Below are 20,005 nucleotides of genomic sequence, written 5' to 3'. Positions count from 1 at the left end.
GTAGTCCTAGTGCCGATAGTGCGGGCAGCTCCCGGATTCTCCATAGTGTGCACAGACCCCTAGAGGGATGGTTTTGGGTTGTGCCTTTGTCTCGTACAGTACATAGATGTGATTTATTTAGGACCTCTTTTATTTGTTTCTTGCACACCTAGCACCTGCGTCCTCATTTTGCACTCTTGTTAGGTCCCTCTGGATGCTGAACAGCCTGGAGGTCTACAAGATTCATCTGCTTTGTGTTTAAAAGACATGTAATTACTATTATGAAGAGATCTCCGTGTAGTGCATATTCCTCTGAGCTTTGCTTCTTCTGTTTGTACCGGAGACCTAGCTCCAAAAATGATTCCAGACTTGCTCACTTAACCCTTTCCTTCTCGATACATTTTGGGCCCTTATGACAATGCAAAATGACCAATGTGGTATTTCCATCAATTAGTGACAGAAGCGCTGATTTCATTTTCTGTGTATTATAGCCCAGTGGACCTGTCAAGAAACAGCATACCATATTCTGACTACAGGTCTGTTTTAAAGGTCCAGTTGGAGATTTTCATGGGTGAACATAGAGGTGCCATATAGACTGATCCCAGTAGATGCACTTTTAGCTCTGCTTTGAGCTAAATACTCAAAGCCTGTGTTGCTTTTTTATTATTTAACTTTTTATGTTGTTGTTGAAAGAAACTGTATTGAACCGTTAAGCATTTATCTGCAATGCTACAAGGGGTATCCCTGGGGTCAATTATTATTGCTAATTACCCCGAGTCTGCCATAAAATAGAAGAAAATCCTATACTTACCTTCCTCTCTCCCCCGAAGCTGCCATTCTGAAGGAGCCAGGTCCTGCTGTGCAGTACATACTTTAGTCGGTGTCATCACAAGGACCTGCCACTCCGCTAATCAGTGGTAGGAGCAGTCCTACATCAGCCAGTGATTGGATAAGCAGACAGGTCCTTGTGTTGACAGAGACAAAAGAAGTTGTGCAACAACAGGACCAGGCTCCTTCAGAACAGCAGTCTTGGGGGGGGGGGGGGTCTTTTAAATCAACTGGTGGCAGGAAGTTAAACCTATTTGTAAATTACTTCTATTAAAAAATCTTAATATTTCCAGTACTTATTAGCTGCTGAATGCTACAGAGGACATTCCTTTCTTTTTGGAACACTGATGACCTCACGAGCACAGTGCTCTCTGCTGACATCTCTGTCCATTTTAGCAACCGTGCATAGCAGATGTATGCTAAGGGCAGCATGGTGGCTCAGTGGTTAGCACTGCTGCCTTGCACTGCTGGGGACTTGGGTTCAAATCCCACTAAGGACAACATTAAATAAATAAAGACTTATTATTATTATTATTATAATAACGTCAGCAGAGAGAACTGTGCTCGTGATGTCATCAGAGAGCATTCCAAAAAGTAAAGAATTTCCTCTGTAGTATTCAGCAGCCAATAAGTACAGGAAGCATTAAGATTTTTTAATAGAAGTAATTTACAAATCTGTTTAACTTTCCGGAGCCAGTTGATTTAAAAGAAAAAAGGTTTTCACTGGAGTACCCCTTTAGGTATAGAATTAGACTTATAATCTAACTATAGCAGCCTCAGCCTAATTATCAATAATGAGTCACTTGAATACCCCTTTAAAATCGCAAGTCCAGCCTGTTCTACAAAGTCCAGCCTGGAGAGACGCTGGCTGCACGAATGGTACAGTTGCTAAGGCAACCGTACAGATGCTCAGCGAGTTCCATGCACTGTACCATAGATTAGAAAAGGGCTTGCACACAGAACTGGCTTGGTATCATACAGTTGCCCCAGCAACTGTACCGCGCAGTGTGTGCAGCGCCTCTTCCTGTGAAACTTTGCAGAACAGGCGAGCGTATAATGTTGGACTGGCACTTTAAAGGGAACTTATTAGATAAACATTCCTATCACGCTCCTTAGAAAGCTGCCTGATTTAAAGAGGTGCAAAAAATGAAGTCTCAAAGTAGCATGTGCACCACGATAGAACTACAGTCACGTACTCATCATGGGCAATTGCATCTATTGTGATTGACATGCCAGCGAGAGTAGGACGTCATCTGTTGTCTTCATCTACATGTAGTATCTACCATAGTACATGTGACACCGCCAATAAGAGGACCCTTACTGGCATGTCAACTATGCCAAGAGTTCACGACTAGCCCTCTGGAGGTGCCCACATGATCTAGGACAGCGGTCTTCAAACTGTGGCCCTCCAGATGTTGCAAAACTACAACTCCCAGCATGCCCGGACAGCCAACGGCTGTCCGGGCATGCTGGGAATTGTAGTTTTGCAACATCTGGAGGGCCACAGTTTGAAGACCACTGATCTAGGAGAAGCACGTGGCTGGGCCCTTTACTCCTGGCTTGCTATAGTCTCCATTCAGTTGCACTATATGGTCTTTATAGACTTAAAAACGAAGTCCATCTAGTGCAGCCAGGGAGTGAAGGGCACAGCCACGTGCTTCTCCCAGCACTTTAATTTTCTAGTCTTTTTATTGACTGGGCTGCTTTCAGAGGAACACAATAACACTACAATTGTTCATATGGAATTGTAGAAACGTCACTTTTTAATAATACAGAACGTGTTGTGAAACAATCCCTGAGCCGGGTGCAAGGACAGCTTTACATTTCACATAGGAAAGGTAGATTATCCATCAGGATTATTGAAATGCAAATGCGTTATGTAAGAGTGGCTGTAGTGTAATGTACTTGTTATTTATGTTGCTTAGCAACAGTAGCATTGGAAACAAGCCCAATCCATATAAATACTACTCTTGAAATGTCTCCCCACCTACAGAGCCCATTAACACTCCCATGTCTATATACAGGACCCCAAATCTCGTCTTGACAATCAGAAACCCAGCAATGTTTTATTAACGACTGAACAATGTCCTTACGTCGCCCAATGTCAGGAGGAAAACTGAAAATGCAAAAGAAAGCTTTATGTATTGGGCTCCTTTTATTTCTTCATTGTGAGTGCGCAGCAAGAGTTAATATGCCTAGGTGTGTGTAGAGTTTGACAGGAGGAAACTACCCACGCTGTACCCACATTACCCACACTGCCAAGTGTAATGGGAACATGAGGGAATGGAAATGTCTGATAGCGTTCTGCAGTGAGGCAGGGTCGGGGGTTGGCTGAAGGGGTTAACCAGTGCGGGTGCTATGCTAACAACTCGGCACAGACCAGGGAAATACCGTACAAGTTCTTATCATCCGGTAATCCCCGGAACATTCCTCTGACGGATTGTCAGTGGCACATAGGGTCAGGAGTAACACAGTCTGTATAGTCAGGATACACACACCATGGTCAGCGAATTATTTGGGTATATTTAGAGGGACAATAATTACATAGGGCGCATATGGGGTTCATGCACATAAATGCTATGGGGTCTGTACAGGCACAGCATACCCCACCATATAGTACCTCCATGAAGACAGCCTTTGGCTGTCCAGACATACTGGGAGTTCTAGTTTTGCAACAGCTGGAGGCCCCCCTGGTTGTGAATCACTTCACTTCTATGCTTCAGGATTTTTATGCTATTGCTTTGCACGGCTTCAGGTCTTGTATGTCCCATTGTTCACTTACAACTAATAATGGCCTTTGTCATAACACATAATGCATTGTAATGTAAAGATGATTTGTGGTGGGATATAGATTTGTTCTTCACTTGCCACTCATGGTAAGGGCAGCAGGATTAGTGGGCAGTGGGCGTGCACATGTTGTCAGCTAATGACTTAAAGGGGTACTCCGGCCATAAGACATTTTATTCCTTATACAAAGGATAGGGGATAAGATGTCTGACGATGGGGACCCCCGCAATCTTGCATACGGCACCCACGCCACGCTGCCAGCTCACAAACTGCCGGGTGCCGACCACGGGGCTGGAGTATCATGACATTACGACTCCGCCCCCGTGTGACGTCACTCCCCACCCCCGCTATGCAAGTCTATGGGAGGGGGCGTGACGACCGTCACGCCCCCTCCCATAGACTTGCATAGCGGGGGCGGAGTCGTGACATCACTATGCTCCAGCCCCGTGGTCGGCACCCAGCGGTTTGTGAGCTGGCAGCGCGGCGTGCAGCTGCAGAATTTCTGTCGATGAGATTCTGCCACGGAATTCCACTTGCATCAGAGTCCCATTGTTTTCAGTGGAATTCTGTTGCACCGTTCACACAGTTCTGCAGTGGAAATGCTATACCAGAAATTCAAGATTCGGGACCTGCCAAAAGAATTAACATTCTTATTCTGCCAGATTGCATTGCTGTCTAAGGAGGAGGCACACAATAGATTTCTACCGCACCCGCTGCAGGCAAAATATCTGCCCAGAATATCTCCGGGTAGAGATTTGGCAGTGTGGATGCCCCCTTAACGTGCAACTGTCATTTGTACGAACTTTTAACATGGCCTCCAGACATGCAAAATGTTTAGATCGCCTCGGGTCTCAGTCCTTAGAGCCCCTGCAGTTGTGAGTTATAGCCGGATTAAGTGTGCATTAGCCGCCTGAACTGACTGGTGTGGTCTAGAGACTATAATGAAGCACATGAGACAAATCGGGTGGCAAACATGGAGTATAAAGGCCCACAATCGCAGTAGCTCTCAGGACAGAGATCTGTTGTGATCTAAACTTGTGACACATCTGGACGACATGACAAAAGTTTGTACAAATGACAGTAACTCTTTAACTTAGTGTGATAGCCTGGGGGTGTAGGGTATATGGGGTGTAGCTGTATGGTAATTAAAGGGTGTCTGGTTAACCCTTTCTATTGGTGATGCCAGGGTGAGGGCTCCTCTGTAATGCTTGTTCTGCCGCCACCCTTCCCAAGAGCGATAGGGAGGTATGGAATAATTGAATGTCCACAACTGGAGAGTTTGCTGAAAACAGTCGGAACTTTTACTGAAGATTTTATGCAAGCTACATAACCGGAACAGTCTCTATACAGGCAAAGTCTCTTAGAGATTGACAGTGGTTGGGACCGTAAGCGTTTTAGAGTCCGTAGACTGATATGCGCTGTTCCACTGGATTTAGGGGATTTAGTTGAGGTCCAGCAGTCACGCTAGCTTTAGTGGGGATTTACTTGGTTGGATTGAGGCTGAGGCCGACAGGCTTCAGGCCTAGAGTGTCTTAGTAAGTTGCGCAGATCCGTCCTGATAGTCCGACATCCACGAGAGCAGCAACCCAAGAGAGCAATCATTGGCTACAGCTCCCTTATATGGGCAGGGGCTGGCCTTAAGCTGACTGGTCCAATACTTCTGTCAATCATCTTTACAAAGGGTTATGGGTAATCATGTGACCCAAGGACCTCCAAAGGTCCTCCAACATACCATAGAGGAATTAACATAGTCACATGTCCGAAGGTCCTGCGACGCTACATAAGTATACATACTAATATGCATTATATTAGATATACCCATTATTAAATATGTACACATAAAATTTAGAGAAGGAGGAGGCGACTAGGGGCTGTCCCACCTGGGGGACCCTACCTGAACGTAGTAACTCTGACTTTGGGGACCACCATACAAGGTACGGTATGCAATACGGTGCCGGGACACCACATTATAATCCCCTAATAAGGTACAGTATATAAAAATTGGGATTCTAAACCTTACAACCACTTAAAAGGAGTACTATGGTGCTAAACAATTTATCCCCGACCCAAGGAATAGGGTATAAGTGTCTGATCGCGGGGGGTCTGACTGCTGGGAACCCCGCCCCCTTGTGATCTGCTGCACGGTGCCCCTCTCTCTGCATGAACGGAGCTGTGTTGACCCCTGCATGAAGCGGTGCATCATCCTTGACATTCAAGTTTCCAATTCTGAATCATTTGCAAAAGTAAGTAAGTGAGATTATCTAGGTTTTTGCATTGATGACTTCTAAAATGTGGGCGGACTGTTATCTCAATCACAAATCTAGACGAACCTTATAACCTGTAAACAGTTTTATTGTTTTTGTTATTTTTACCACCATTTGGCTGTAAATACGTCCTGTGTATTTCCCCCAAGGTGTATGTTCTTCATAAATAGTGTACATCTAAGCAAGTTTCAAAGTGTGGTCTGGGCTGGAGAGAGTTTGTTCTTGTGATAAATCAGTAAGTACCGCAAAAGCAAAGACACAATTTACTTCCCCCAAAGAGAAAAAAAAAAAAACCCCGAAAATAACCTGTTTGGAAACCTAGCCTTTAGGAGAGCTGGTTTCAGATGTGCTGTGCCCAATAAACAAAGGCACAGGAAGCCTGTCTACTAACAAATCTGAAAAACAATTCTTCTAAAAAAAGATTGGTTAGTGTGAGTTGTGTGAGTGAGTGCTTCCATGCAAACAATATTCCGTAGACATGTCCTGAAGATGCATGAGGCTTGAAAAACATTGTAAATCACTTTATCATTAAAGGGGAACTGCTCAGCGTTTGGAACAAACTGCCGTCACACCCCCTCCCATAGACTTGCATTGAGTGGGTGGGATGTGACATCATGAGGGGGCGGGGCTATGACGTCTCGAGCTCCCGGCTCCAGCATTTGGAACAGTTTGTTCCAAATGCTGAGTAGCGGAGTACCCCTTTAAACTTAGTGTGGTGGCCCAGTACAGGAGTTGTCCTCCTGTACACTTATCCGTCCTGTTTCGCAGATTCTCTGTCAGTGTCCCCTGGGTCCACATCCCTTTTACGGACTGTCAAGTGATCTTATGATATGTGATGGTTAATCTTTTGAGGCATTTGTGTCTTTAAAGGGGTACTCCGGTGAAAATCTTTTTTTCTTTTAAATCAACTGGTGGCAGAAAGTTAAACATATTTGTAAATTACTTCTATTAAAAAATCTTAATCCTTCCTGTACTTATTAGCTGCTGAATACTACAGAGGAAATTATTTTCTTTTTGGAATGCTCTCTGGTGACATCACGAGCACAGTGCTCTCTGCTGACGTTATTATAATAATAATAACACTTTATTTATTGTTGTCCTTAGTGGGATTTGAACCCAAGTCAACAGTGCTAACCACTGAGCCACCATGCTGCCCTTAGCATACATCTGCTAAGTTTACGCCGGTTGCTATACAGGGTCATTATTAATGATCCTGTACATAAACCAGCCTAAATTTGATTCTGCTTCATGGGTAACTGTCTGAACTATTAAAATAAAATGTTAATGATTTACTAATATTTAATTTTAATAGTTCAGACAATTAGCCATGCGGCAGTATTAGAAATGTTTTTTTTTTTTTTATAAGATTTTTGTATAGCAATAGGAAAAGGTGGAGCTAATTTTTATTGGGGGGCGGTTTATTTACATTTAATTTGTTTTTACTTTACACTTTTTCTATAGCACTCCTATACACATGGGGGTATTTGCAGACTGCAGAGCATTGCACCCGACCCATGTCTGTAGTACAGACACTAGGATGCAATTCTCTGCACCCCCCCCATGTGTATAGCAGTGTATATGCACTGCATACACACTGTTTTACCCATGGGGGTATGTGCAGAGCATTGCACCCTTGTGTCTGTACTACAGACACAAGGGTGGAATGCTCTGCACAAACTGCAATGGGTAAAGCGGTGTGCACTGCTTACCGATATACACATAGGGGTATATGAAGAGCGTTGCACCCTTGTGTCTGTAGTACAGACACAAGGGTGTAATGCTCTGCACATACCCCCATGTGTATAGTAGTGTGTGTACTACATGCACAGTGCTATACACATGGTAGTATGTGCAGAGCATTGCATCCTAGTGTCTGTGCTACAGACACAGGGGTGCAATGCTCTGTACACACTTCTATACACATAGGGGTATATGCAGAGCATTGCACCCCTGTGCCTGTAGTACAGACACTAGGATGCAATGCTCTGCACATACTACCATGTGTATAGAAGTGTGCATGTAGTACACACTTACGCTACTATACACATGGGGGTATGTGCAGAGCATTGCATCCTAGTGTCTGTAGATGACACTGGTGCAATGCTCTGCAGGTACCCCCCATGTGTGTGTCAATAAGCAATGCGGCAGTAACAGGGGCAGGGCGAATTAAATTGCAGGAAACTGTCCTACCAGTGGCAGTAGTACGGAGTCCTCCACGGCAGGCGGAGGCTCCATAAGTGTAGAGTGTCCACAAGCGACGGGGGAGGGGAGGAGTTCAGAGAAGCAGCCGCACAAATGATTGGTGAGCAGTGGGTAGTAAAGGGTGGGACAGGGACTAGACAAACTTAACAGAGGCTGCGGCAGTGCGGACTAGCGTCTGACCGCCCGCCCGCAGCAGATTTATCACAGCTGGAACCCGGACAACGAATCGGCCGATTTATTCGATAACGGAATTCGTCGACAACGAATCCCGTTATCAAATTTTATTGATAACGTTGATTAATCGTTGCAGCCCTAGAGTGATTATTTGCCCCGTGCCTGGCCCAGGAACCAGCGGCCATACCTCGGGTGGTGTAGAGGATAACCACGCCCTGGCGTCACTAATATAAAGGATTAATAACATCTGCCCTTCCAACACCCTCATCACATTGGAACTGTCTGCAAAGGGAGAAAATTCTTAACTGTTCCTAGTCTTCCTGGGAGTTAAAACTCTAAAATAAATGAGAAGTAACCACAAGGTAACAGCAAAAGTGGAACATTTTGTCTGAAATGCAAAGCGCTAAGTTTGTCGTAGACAGACCACTGCGCAAGAACACCAGAACGTCATCCTAAGGGTGGCGCTAGTACTATTCGCCATCCCCATAGACAGCAATGCATTCTTGAGCGCATCTGCCAAAATAATAAATGACCTTTTTTTTTCGTCTGATTTGCTCAGAAATGGTGCGATTCCAGCATAACTGTTAAAGGGGTATTCCAGGCCAAAACTTTTTTTTTTATATATATCAACTGGCTCCGGAAAGTTAAACAGATTTGTAAATTACTTCTATTAAAAAATCTTAATCCTTCATATAGTTAATAGCTTCTGAAGTTGAGTTGTTTTTTTTCTGTCTAACTGCTCTCTGATGACTCACGTCCTGGGAGCTGTGCAGTTCCTATGGGGATATTCTCCCATCATGCATAGCTCCCGGGACGTGAGTCATCAGAGAGCAGTTAGACAGAAAAAAAACAACTCAACTTCAGAAGCTATTAACTATATGAAGGATTAAGATTTTTTAATAGAAGTAATTTACAAATCTGTTTAACTTTCCGGAGCCAGTTGATATATATAAAAAAAAAAGTTTTGGCCTGGAATACCCCTTTAACAGTTATGCTGGAATCGCACCATTTCTGAGCAAATCAGACGAAAAAAAAAGGTCATTTATTATTTTGGCAGAAAACTTCAGAAGCTAATAACTATTGGAAGGATTAAGATTTTTTTATAGAAGTAATTTACAAATCTGTTTAACTTTCCGGAGCCAGTTGATATATGTAAAAAAAGGTTTTGCCTGGAATACCCCTTTAATCCCTTAAGGACACAGCTCATTATGACCTTAAGGACCAGAGCATTTTTTGCACATCTGACCACTGTCACTTTAAGCATTAAAGGAAATCTGTAGTGCTCTGAACTTTATCCCCTATCCGAAGGATAGGGGATAAGTTATAGATCACGGGGGCTCCGAGCGCCCCTCCATGAAGAGAGCTCTACACTTAAGGTCTCCTTTAATAACTCTGGGATGCTTTTCCTAATCATTCTGATTCCAAGTTTGTTTTTTCGTGACATATTCTACTTTATGTTAGTTGGTAAAATTTCATCGATACTTGCATAATTTCTTGGTGAAAAATTCTAAAATTTCATGAAAAAATAGAAAATTTTGCATTATTCTAACTTTGAAGCTCTCTACTTGTAAGGAAAATAGACATTCCAAATAAATGTTATATTGATTCACATATACAATATGTCTACTTTATGTTAGCATTAAAAAGTTGACATGTTTTTGCTCTTGGAAGACATCAGAGGGCTTCAAAGTTCAGCAGCAATTTTCTAATTTCTTGGTCGCTCTTCATTGGGGGACACCGATACTGATGGGTACGGTATATGCTCTTGCCACTAGGAGGCGCTGACACAAGGAAAAAAAGTCATCTCCTCCCTGGCAGGATATACCCGCCCACTGGAAGTGAGGTAATCAGTTTTAGCTAGTGTCAGTAGGAAGCAAGACACAGGTCTGGGAGCTCCCCAGACCTGTTTTTTTTATTTTATTTATTTTTTCCTAGTAAGGGCTGTTTAGTTAGGTTTTTTTTTTCTCCCTTTTGTTTCCCTTTTTCAGGTGGGGGCTCAGGAGCATGGTGCTACCTGTGCCTCCATATGCGACAAAGAGGCACGGAACATAAGAGTATGGGCTGTCAACCCCTTATTGCCAATGGCCAGCGTCTGTAGGTGGTACCCTGCCCCTGCTCGCCCCGCTATCGTAGCTTGGTATGATGCAGCGTGGCCATAAGCTGGCTGAAGATGCCTGAGGTGAGTATAGTGGATTGCGTCAGCAGGTGAGTATGTACCCCCCCTTCCCCCTCCGTTCCTCTTATTGTCCTTTTATTGCGAGCACCTATGTGTGGGGCTTGCTCAGGGTCTCCTGGGGGTGTCGTGTGTTCTACATAATTGGTCCTGGAGAACAGCTGCTGGCCCTATGCAGCGGCTCCCTCCGCAGGTGTTTCCTTCCCCGCTCATCTCTGAACAGCCTTGCTGTTTCTCCGCTCTGCCAGCTGTGTTATCTTTCATTCCCCCCCCACTTTGGGGGGGGGGATGTATTCAGCCGGTGGGAGTTCAGGGGGCTATGGCGGCGTGTGGTTTCTGCCCTTCTTCTCCCCCTCAGCCGGTGTGCGAACCGGGAGGAATTTTTCACGAAAGTTTAAAAATTGGAATTTTTAAGGGACCAGGTCAGTTTTGAAGTGGATTTGAAGGGCCTTCATGTTAGAGATACCCCATTATAAAAACTGCACCCCTCGAAGTATTCAAAATGACATTCAGTAAGTGTGTTAATCCTTTAGGTGTTTCACAGGAATAGCAGCAAAGTGAAGGAGAATGGGGTAATAGGAGAAAAAGCCCCCCAAAATCTGTAACCCAATTTCTCTCGAGTAAGGAAATACCTCATATGTGGATGTAAAGTGCTCTGTGAGTGCACTAAAGGGTCACAAAAGGAGCGACAATAGGATTTTTGAGAGTGAATTTTGCTGAAATAATTTTTGGGGGGCATGTCGCATTTAGGAAGCCCCTATGGTGCCATAACAGCTAAAAAAAAAAAACACATGGCATACTGTTTTGAAAACTACACCCCTCAAGGAATGTAACAAGGGGTAGAGTGAGCCTTAACACCTCACAGGTGTTTGACGTTTTGTTAAAGTCTGATGTGTAAATTCATTTTTTAGTTTCCCCCCCCCACTAAAAAACAGTCGTCCCCCCCCAAATTTACCATTTTTATAAGGGGTAAAGGGAGAAAATGCCCCCCAAAATTTGTAACACCATTTTTTTGGAGTATGGAAATACCCCATGTGTGAACGTAAAATGCTCTGTGGGCGCACTACAATGCTCAGAAGAGAAGGAGTCACATTTGGCTTTTGGAGAGAGAATTTAGCTGAAATGGTTTTTGGCATGTCGCATTTAGGAAGCCCCTATGGTGCCAGAACAGCAAAAAAAATAAAACCCACATGGCACACTATTTTGGAAACTACACCCCTCAAGGAACGTAACAAGGGCTACAGTGAGCCTTAATACCCCACAGGTGTTTGATAAATGTTCTTTAAAGTGGCATGTGAAAAGGAAAATGTATATGTTTTTTATACTAAAATGCTGGGGTTACCCCAAATTTTTCCTTTTCAGAAGTGGTAACAGGATAAAATGTCACCCACAATTTGTAAATACATTTCTTTGGAGTAAGAACATACCTCATATTTGGATGTAAACTGCTCTGCGGGTGCACACCAGTTCTCAGAAGAGCGGGAGCGCCATTCAGCTTTTGGAGAATTTTGCTGGAATCGGTCAGGGGCCTTGAGCATTTACAGAGTTACCATTGTGCCAAAACAGTGGGACCCGCCCCTCAAGAGCCATTTTTTTGGAAACTACACCCCTCAAGGAACGTAACAAGGGGTACAGTGATTACTTACACCTCACAGGTGTTTTGAACAGTGGGACAAAAAATTACAGAATAATTTTTTTTTCACAAAAATGCCGGCGTTACCCCAAATTATTCATTAGGTAATAGCAGAATTTTGTAACCAGATTGCTTCTGAGTATGGAAATACCCCATATGTGGACATAAAATGCTGTGCGAGCGCACTACATTTGGAACAGACGGGTGTATATGAAATTTCTTTTCCAGGAATGGATGAAGTGTACTATTGGGAAAAGGGGGGAAAGGAAAATTACAATTTTACTACTGATATACCAATTATGTTCTCAGAATGATGACCCAGAGCATAGCCAAAAAAAAAATAAAAATTTTCTCTACCTTTCCCTCACTCTATATTCCCCTGCACTAAGGGTAGCAGGAGGCCACTTGCTCTGCCCACAGGTCTTCACAGAGGGGGATCCCTGGCACCTTCTCTCAGCTCTGCCTGCTGACTGAGCTCAGTGGGCCGGCAGAGCTTCAGAAAGGGAAATTAACCCCTCCTCTGCTGGCTGCTATTGGTCGGATGATCGTCCGATCAATAGCAGCTCATCTGTGGAGGTGACCTGATTGCCACCTCCCCCCAGCAACAGGAGGTGATTGGCGGTGTATAGTACACCGCCGATCACCTTCTAATTCCGGGTCATCGGGTCACACATGGACCCGTATTACCGGAATCTCCACAGGTTTTTGTCCTCCTGAGTTATGTCCTGGAGAAGCTGATCTTTACTACAGATAGTCTTCTCTGTAGTAGACCATCTCTGGTAAATTGCAATACCCAATTATGTAATTGTTAACTTACCAACTTATATTGTTATACCATTGTGGGTGTAACTATTATGGGATGATTCCAGCCAAACCTATAAATATCCAGTTCCCTTCTATAAAAATAAATTATATATTTTTTGGCCCTCAAGAACTACAGTGGGGCAAAAAAAGTATTTGGTCAGCCACCAATTGTGCAAGTTCTCTCACTTAAAAAGATGAGAGAGGCCTGTAATTTTCATCCTCAACTTTGAGACATAATGAGAAAAAAAATCCATAAAATCACATTGTCTGATGAAGAATGTATTTGCAAATTATGATGGAAAATAAGTATATGGTCAATAACAAAAGTTCATCTCAGTGCTTTGTTATATACCCTTTGTTGGCAAAGAGAGGTCAAACATTTTCTGGAAGTCTTCACAAGGTTTTCACACACTGTTGCTGGTATTTTGGCCCATTCCTCCATGCAGATCTCCTCTAGAGCAGTGATGTTTTGGGGCTGTCGCTGGGCAACATGAACTTTCAACTCCCTCCAATGGTTTTCTATGGGGTTGAGATCTGGAGACTGGCTAGGCCACTCCAGGACCTTGAAATGCTTCTTACGAAGCCACTCCTTCGTTGCTGGGCAGTGTGTTTGGGATCATTGTCATGCTGAAAGACCCAGCCACGTTTCATCTTCAATGCCCTTGCTGATGGAAGAATGTTTTCACTCAAAATCGCACAATACATGGCCCCATTCATTTTTTCCTTTACACGGATCAGTCTTCCCTGACCCTTTACTAAAAAACCACCCCAAAGCATAATGTTTCCACCCCCATGCTTCATAGTAGGTATGGTGTTCTTTGGATACAGCACAGCATTCTTTCTCCTCCAAACATAACAAGTTGAGTTATTACCAAAAAGTTCTACTTTGGTTTCATCTGACCATATGACATTCTCCCAATCCTCTTCTGGATTATCCAAATGCTCCCTAGCTTAAGCAGGGGGACACGCCTGGCACTGCATGATTTAAGTCCCTGGCGGCGTAGTGTGTTACTGATTGTAGTCTTTGTTACTTTGGTCCCAGCTCTCTGCAGGTCATTCACTAGGTCCCCCCCCATGTGGTTCTGGGATTTTTGCTTACCGTTCTTGTGATCATTTTGACACCATGGGGTGAGATCTTGTGTGGAGCGCCAGATCGAGGGAGATTATCAGTGGTCTTGTATGTCTTTCATTTTCTATTAATTGCCTCCACAGTTGATTTCTTTATACCAAGCTGCTTGCCTATTGCAGATTCAGTCTTCCAAGCCTAGTGCAGGTCTACAATTTTGTTTTTGGTGTCCTTCGACAGCTCTTTGGTCTTGGCCATAGTGGAGTTTGGAGTGTGGCTGTTTGAGGTTGTGGACAGGTGTCTTTTATACTGATAACAAGTTCAAACAGGTGCCATTAATACAGGTAATGAGTGGAAGACAGAGGAGACTCTTAAAGAAGAAGTTACAGGTCTGTGAGAGACAGAAATCTTGCTTGTTTGTAGGTGACCAAATACTTATTTTACCGAGGAATTTACCAATTAATTCATTAGAAATCCTACAATGTGATTTCCTGTATTCTTTCCCCCCATTCTGTCTCTCATAGTTGAAGTATACCTATGATGGAAATTACAGGACTTTCTCATCTTTTTAAGTGGTGGCTGACTAAATACTTTTTTCCCCACTGTATTTTACTGTTCTTCAAGGACCAAATTTTACCTGTGACACCCTTGTTCCTTCCATGTCAGTTCTGCAGAGACAGCTAAAGCACTTCTCCTGTCTGATGACCCTGCAGAAGAGTACCCCAGATTTCAGCTTCCCGAACTTCTGTGAGTATGTGTTCGGGGGAAAGTGTAAGACTGTGTAGTGACTGCCACACAATTTCCCAGATTTATCAGTCCGTCTGAAACCCTAATTGTCTGGTTTTTTTTTTCCCCCATTGCAACCAATCACAGCTCAACTTTCCCTTTACAAGAGCTCGTTAAGGTATGAAAGCTGAGCTGTGATTGGTTGTTATAGGAAAAACCAGACAATTTGGTGTTACCCTGGAAAAGTCGGTGTGTTGGAGTTTTGTATGGTTACTGCATAGGTACTAGTCCGACCGGGTTTCAGAATAGACCAAACTGTATTTGGGGCAAAGTGTTGGTGTTACTGATGCTAGACCTTTATACAGAAGCTACTGTGATTAGGCTACTGCATGGGAATTTCAATACATGTTATTTTATTGGTGCTATCCTAACTGGAGTTGCTGCTTGTGCCTTGGTCATGTGGCTGATAACACCTAAAGAATTTGTCTAAAAGTGACCATACATCCTAAACGAACACTGGCCTAACCCACCAATTTTGCCAGAATCAGCTGCCTAATGTCTATAGGGAATTCCTGACTGTCCCCTTGATGGCAAATGTTGAGGGGAAAAGAAGGATCAGGTAGTTGGATTTCAGCATGTCTGATCCTTGAGTTCTGAAAATAGATTCGCTATAAAAGTCTTATTCTTTTGTCTGTATTCAGCATACATGCATGGTCAAGCTTGTTTTATATGGAGGAACAGTTGTTGGCCAAATGAGTGGTCAGCCAACAGCTAACTAAGATGTATACTACCCTTACGCGCATATGATATGTGAGACACAAGACGTGGTTCCGTTTTTAGGATCTACTGTAGCGGGTTCTTAACATTCTGAACCAGCTTAGCCTCAGCTTTTATTTCTTAAATAGGCACTGTCAGATCCAAAAACGTTTTATATGTTACTGATGAAAACTAAAGACATTTTGTAATATGGTTGTTTAGAATTTTTTTTGATATTTAATAAAGAAAACAACTTCTGAAAATCCTGCCACTAGGGGTCCCTATATCTACTGGGACACTAACCAGTCCTGACTCATGGACAAGGCACACACCAATCCCCTCCCATCACCACAAGGGAGGGACATGTCCCCTTCCCCTGAGAGGATTTCTAACACTGTGAGAATGAAAAGAGGGATTTTATAATAAATATAGTTCATAGAGCCATAAAGATTAGATGTACATGGTCAGGATTAGGTACTGAGTAACGTACTATTATTATTATATTATATAATTTATTTTTTTTTTTTTTTTTTTTTGTGTGATCTGACAGGTATGCTTTAAACTTCTGTTGATACTATGGGGAACTAGTTAAGGTTTTCTGCTTGTATTGATAAATGAGAATGAAAATGCCTGAACATAAATCATAGGCTATGGTCACATGTGCTTGGAAGCTCTGTTTAGGGAGCTCCATTGCAAAAGGCATCTAGTTAACGGTGCCTGAACAGACAAAGAAATGCTAAAAAAAAGCAGTTATTTTTTTTGTCCAGTGATATCCTGCTATATAAACAGACATCAGATTTAAACCAGGCGGACCCCATTAAAGTCTATGGGATCTGTCTCGAGATCCCTCCCAGCTCCATTTTCTGACCCTGAATGAAATCTGTGATGTAGGCCATGAATGGAGTCCCCAACATAGATCTGAACAAAGCCTTATATAACAGGTTGCTTGGCTCAGAACAAGTTTTTTTTTTTTTAATTGATAGATATTCTTGAACATGTTTATAGGTGGAATTCTATTGCTGACAACCTCTACTACATGTAGACCTCTTTGTGTGCCATGGATAAACTACAGATTTAGCTTCTGATGTTAAAGGGGTACTCCGCCCCTAGACATCTTAGCCCATATCCTTGGATGGGGGATAGGATTTCTAGGGGCAGAGTACCCCTTTAATTTATCAGATCTCATTTATGTTTCTGTCGTCCCCACCCCTGCAGTCTTATTCTGGGTTCTACTTTTTGACTTACAAAAATAAAAGATTTTGTTCAGTACATCAGGTGACTGTAAGGCTAGGTTCACACTGTAGAATTTCTGGGCAGAATTTCTGCCGGAGATCGAGCCGGCGGCGCTAGGACCGAGCAGACTGCATTGCTGCCCCCATAAACTGCAATGCATTTCTGAGTGGATCTTTTGGGAGATCTGCTCAGAAATGAATTGCCATCTATGGGGACGGCAATGTAGTCCGCACGGTCCTAGTGCCGCCAGCTCGATCTCCCTGGCAGAAATTCTGCCCAGAAATTCCACAGTGTGAACCTAGTCTAAGGAACAGCTTTTTCCTTCCTCCCAGACGGTCCTAGGGCATAAACTGAATACAAAAAACAACCCTTCAGGGGTTACCGCCTATATGGACAACCCCCCCCCCCCCCCTTAAAATTTTACCCCTGAAGGGATGTTTTTGTGTGCAGCATATTTTGACATTTTTTATCTCATTGTTCAATACAGATTAGCCCCACTTCAATGGGGATATTCTGTGTCTTGTATCTCCAGCGCTTACTCCCAATTGAGGGATTTGTGTGCAAAGAATTTGGTGTATATTGACACTGAAAATAATGGGGCGCACATTGCAGTATTTTTTTGATGCTTATTCTGTGTGGGAATGAGTGCCGAAATACTACGACTATGTGGGAACACAGCTCGCCAACTTTGGACAACCACTCATCTTATTACAAGGGGTCCGCTATCAGCTGGTCTAGGTGGGTCTAGCCACTGTAACCATTAATGCATTAAGCTGGCCATCCTGATACCAGTAAGACATATTGCAGCTTATTTCTATGGCAAGAAGAACAGTCTTATCGGAACGATTTACAGAAAATAGACAATGTAGTGTTGAATCAGTATTTTAGTTATGTAACTTCTATAACCAGCAGTGGTAATGCTTTACTTGTTAAAAAGTCCATCAAATGTTGATGCTACTAAACTCCCACTGGTGATGACATAACACTGTGACACATTTTGCGGTTACCAATGGGTACATGCGTTTTATTTCACAACTTTTTTATTTTTAGAACAAATCTCGAGGCCCTTCAGAAGAAGTTAGAGGAGCTTGAACTGGATGAACAGCAAAGAAAGCGTCTTGAAGCTTTCCTTACTCAAAAGCAGAAAGTCGGAGAACTGAAGGATGATGACTTTGAAAAGGTTTCCGAGCTTGGTGCTGGAAATGGTGGTGTGGTCTTCAAAGTTTCACACAAGCCATCTAGTCTTATCATGGCTAGAAAGGTGAGCCATTGCTATTCTCTTCTACTCAGGCTAACCAACTGGCATGGAGAGACGCTCCTGTATACTTGGCGGTACAGTTGCTGAGATTCTTCGCCATGCTTGGCAACCATACCACACCTAGAGCATTGTATATAGATACAGGTTGATTTTTACAGATACATACCAGAAGTGTCCTGGAAAATGTATAATTTGAATTTATTTTAGGTCAGAGTAGGGAATGGACGAATTCAAATTAGGAAAGATCACATTATATCAAGGTAGTGAACTTTGTTCAGACGGTAATATGTAGAACATATCAACCAACAGGCAGTTGTTCCATTCTGTTGGAATTCACATGTAAGAGTATTGGGCACAGATGGTGCCATATGGTGCCACTGTACCTTGCTGCATTAGAGATTAGTCTCCCTGAAATAAACTCTTCTGGAAGAAATTACCACTGAGATACAGTAGCCATTGCAGCATGCCTTGTATGGATCTTACAGAAAAGAAACACTATGAGGTATATGGTTTACTAGTAGGGTGGCTACAGCCTGGAGGTATTTGTGCCTAAAGGGGTATTCCACATTTTGTTCCGAACACTGGTTGTGGTCTGCGGCTGCCATGCCCCCTCCTTTAGACTTGCATTGAGGGAGCATGGCAGTGACGTCACGACTCCCGCACCCAGCAATCGGAACAAAATGTTCCGTTACGCTGGGGCAGTGGTGTACCCCTTTAAACCCAAGTCAACAATTATAGGGCTATTTGGTACAATGCTACTGTACAAGCACATGTTTCCCTATGAACAGTTTTATCCCATTACTACCAAAGCAGCAGCTCTATCGCCCATCTTACAGAAATCTACCACATTCAGTATGATAAACTTCATGTTTGGTCGCCAGGATACATTCTGGTTGCTGTTCTAGACTTGTGGCTTTTTGATGCAAAATTTTATTTTGGCAACACTCATGTATAAGATTGGTTTCCTTTAAATCGTGTTACTTCTTTCTACAGTTGATTCACTTGGAGATAAAACCAGCAATCCGAAACCAGATTATACGAGAGCTCCAAGTTCTGCACGAGTGCAACTCCCCATACATTGTGGGCTTCTATGGGGCATTCTACAGTGATGGAGAAATCAGCATCTGCATGGAGCATATGGTGAGAATGACTTCCGGGATGGGGGTGGGGTAAGAACAGAGATGACTGGGAAAAGCTTAAAACATACAGGGTATTAATGTGAAGCATTTTGCGTAAATAGAACAAATAGTAAAAATGTCTGGGGTACGCGGTAGCCTGGTGAGTAAGGCTGAGTTGCCTGGTGTTGCTGATAAAAAGAAGAAAAAAATAGTCGCATTGTATTCTTCACAACTGTTTTCAAGGGAAAACAAATCTCTCCATATTGATGGCACAATGGTTTTCCCATGTTAACCTATCCAATCAGATAGCAATGTCTAAAAACCCCCTTTGCACTAATTCTCAGTTCCCCAGGACTAAGAATTGTCCATCAGTGTTTATTGGGAAGGCATCCGACCTCGAACACTGCAGTGTGATCAGCGCAATGAAGAGGTCGGAGTACTTGTAGTAGACTTGTTTTAAATAAAGAATATTGAAACGTAAAGCCTGTCAATCACAATATAACGTATACTCCAGTGAAAATGGAGCAGCATTATTTCCAATGATAGGTTTAATTTTGAAGATGTGCAGGAGGTAAGATTTTTAGTGAGAGGAGAGTCTGGGGAAGACCTAGTAAATAAGTCAAAGTTGGGATATTGACCGTGTATGTTAGAAATGTTCTGGAAAAAACTTTTGACCATCACAGCGTCTTGTTTTCACATTTGCGATCAGGTCTGTTTGCTTGGTGCAGTGTATTATGGTTGGATGCAGTGATAGTTATTGACAGCTGTATTTACTTGCACATATTTTAAGTGCTCTGCTTTTTCTGATCAGGATGGTGGGTCACTTGATCAAGTGCTGAAGAAAGCTGGAAAGATTCCAGAGAAAATCTTGGGAAAAGTCAGCATTGCGGTAAGCATCAGAGAGAGTAATCTGTATCTATATAAATTAAAAGGATTATCCAGGATAAAAACAAAAACAAACAAAAGCAAGACATACCTACTTTCTTCAAGAAACATCACCACTT

General features: G+C 43.0%; 1 protein-coding gene across 1 annotated transcript in view; it reads left to right on the top strand.

Moving 5' to 3' along the window:
* Positions 1–20,005, top strand: part of MAP2K1 (mitogen-activated protein kinase kinase 1) — a 56,009-nt gene that overhangs the window by 11,871 nt on the left and 24,133 nt on the right. The window contains exons 2-4 of the mRNA XM_056571676.1: positions 17,676–17,886; positions 18,877–19,023; positions 19,813–19,890. Coding sequence (XP_056427651.1) covers positions 17,676–17,886; positions 18,877–19,023; positions 19,813–19,890 — 436 coding nt within the window. The remainder of the gene's footprint in view (positions 1–17,675; positions 17,887–18,876; positions 19,024–19,812; positions 19,891–20,005) is intronic.

The sequence above is a fragment of the Hyla sarda genome, chromosome 4 (genome assembly GCF_029499605.1).
Source record: "Hyla sarda isolate aHylSar1 chromosome 4, aHylSar1.hap1, whole genome shotgun sequence".
Taxonomy (NCBI): Eukaryota; Metazoa; Chordata; class Amphibia; order Anura; family Hylidae; genus Hyla; species Hyla sarda.
The sequence above is the reverse complement of the archived record's forward strand: the minus strand, read 5'-3'. Positions and strand labels throughout refer to the sequence as shown.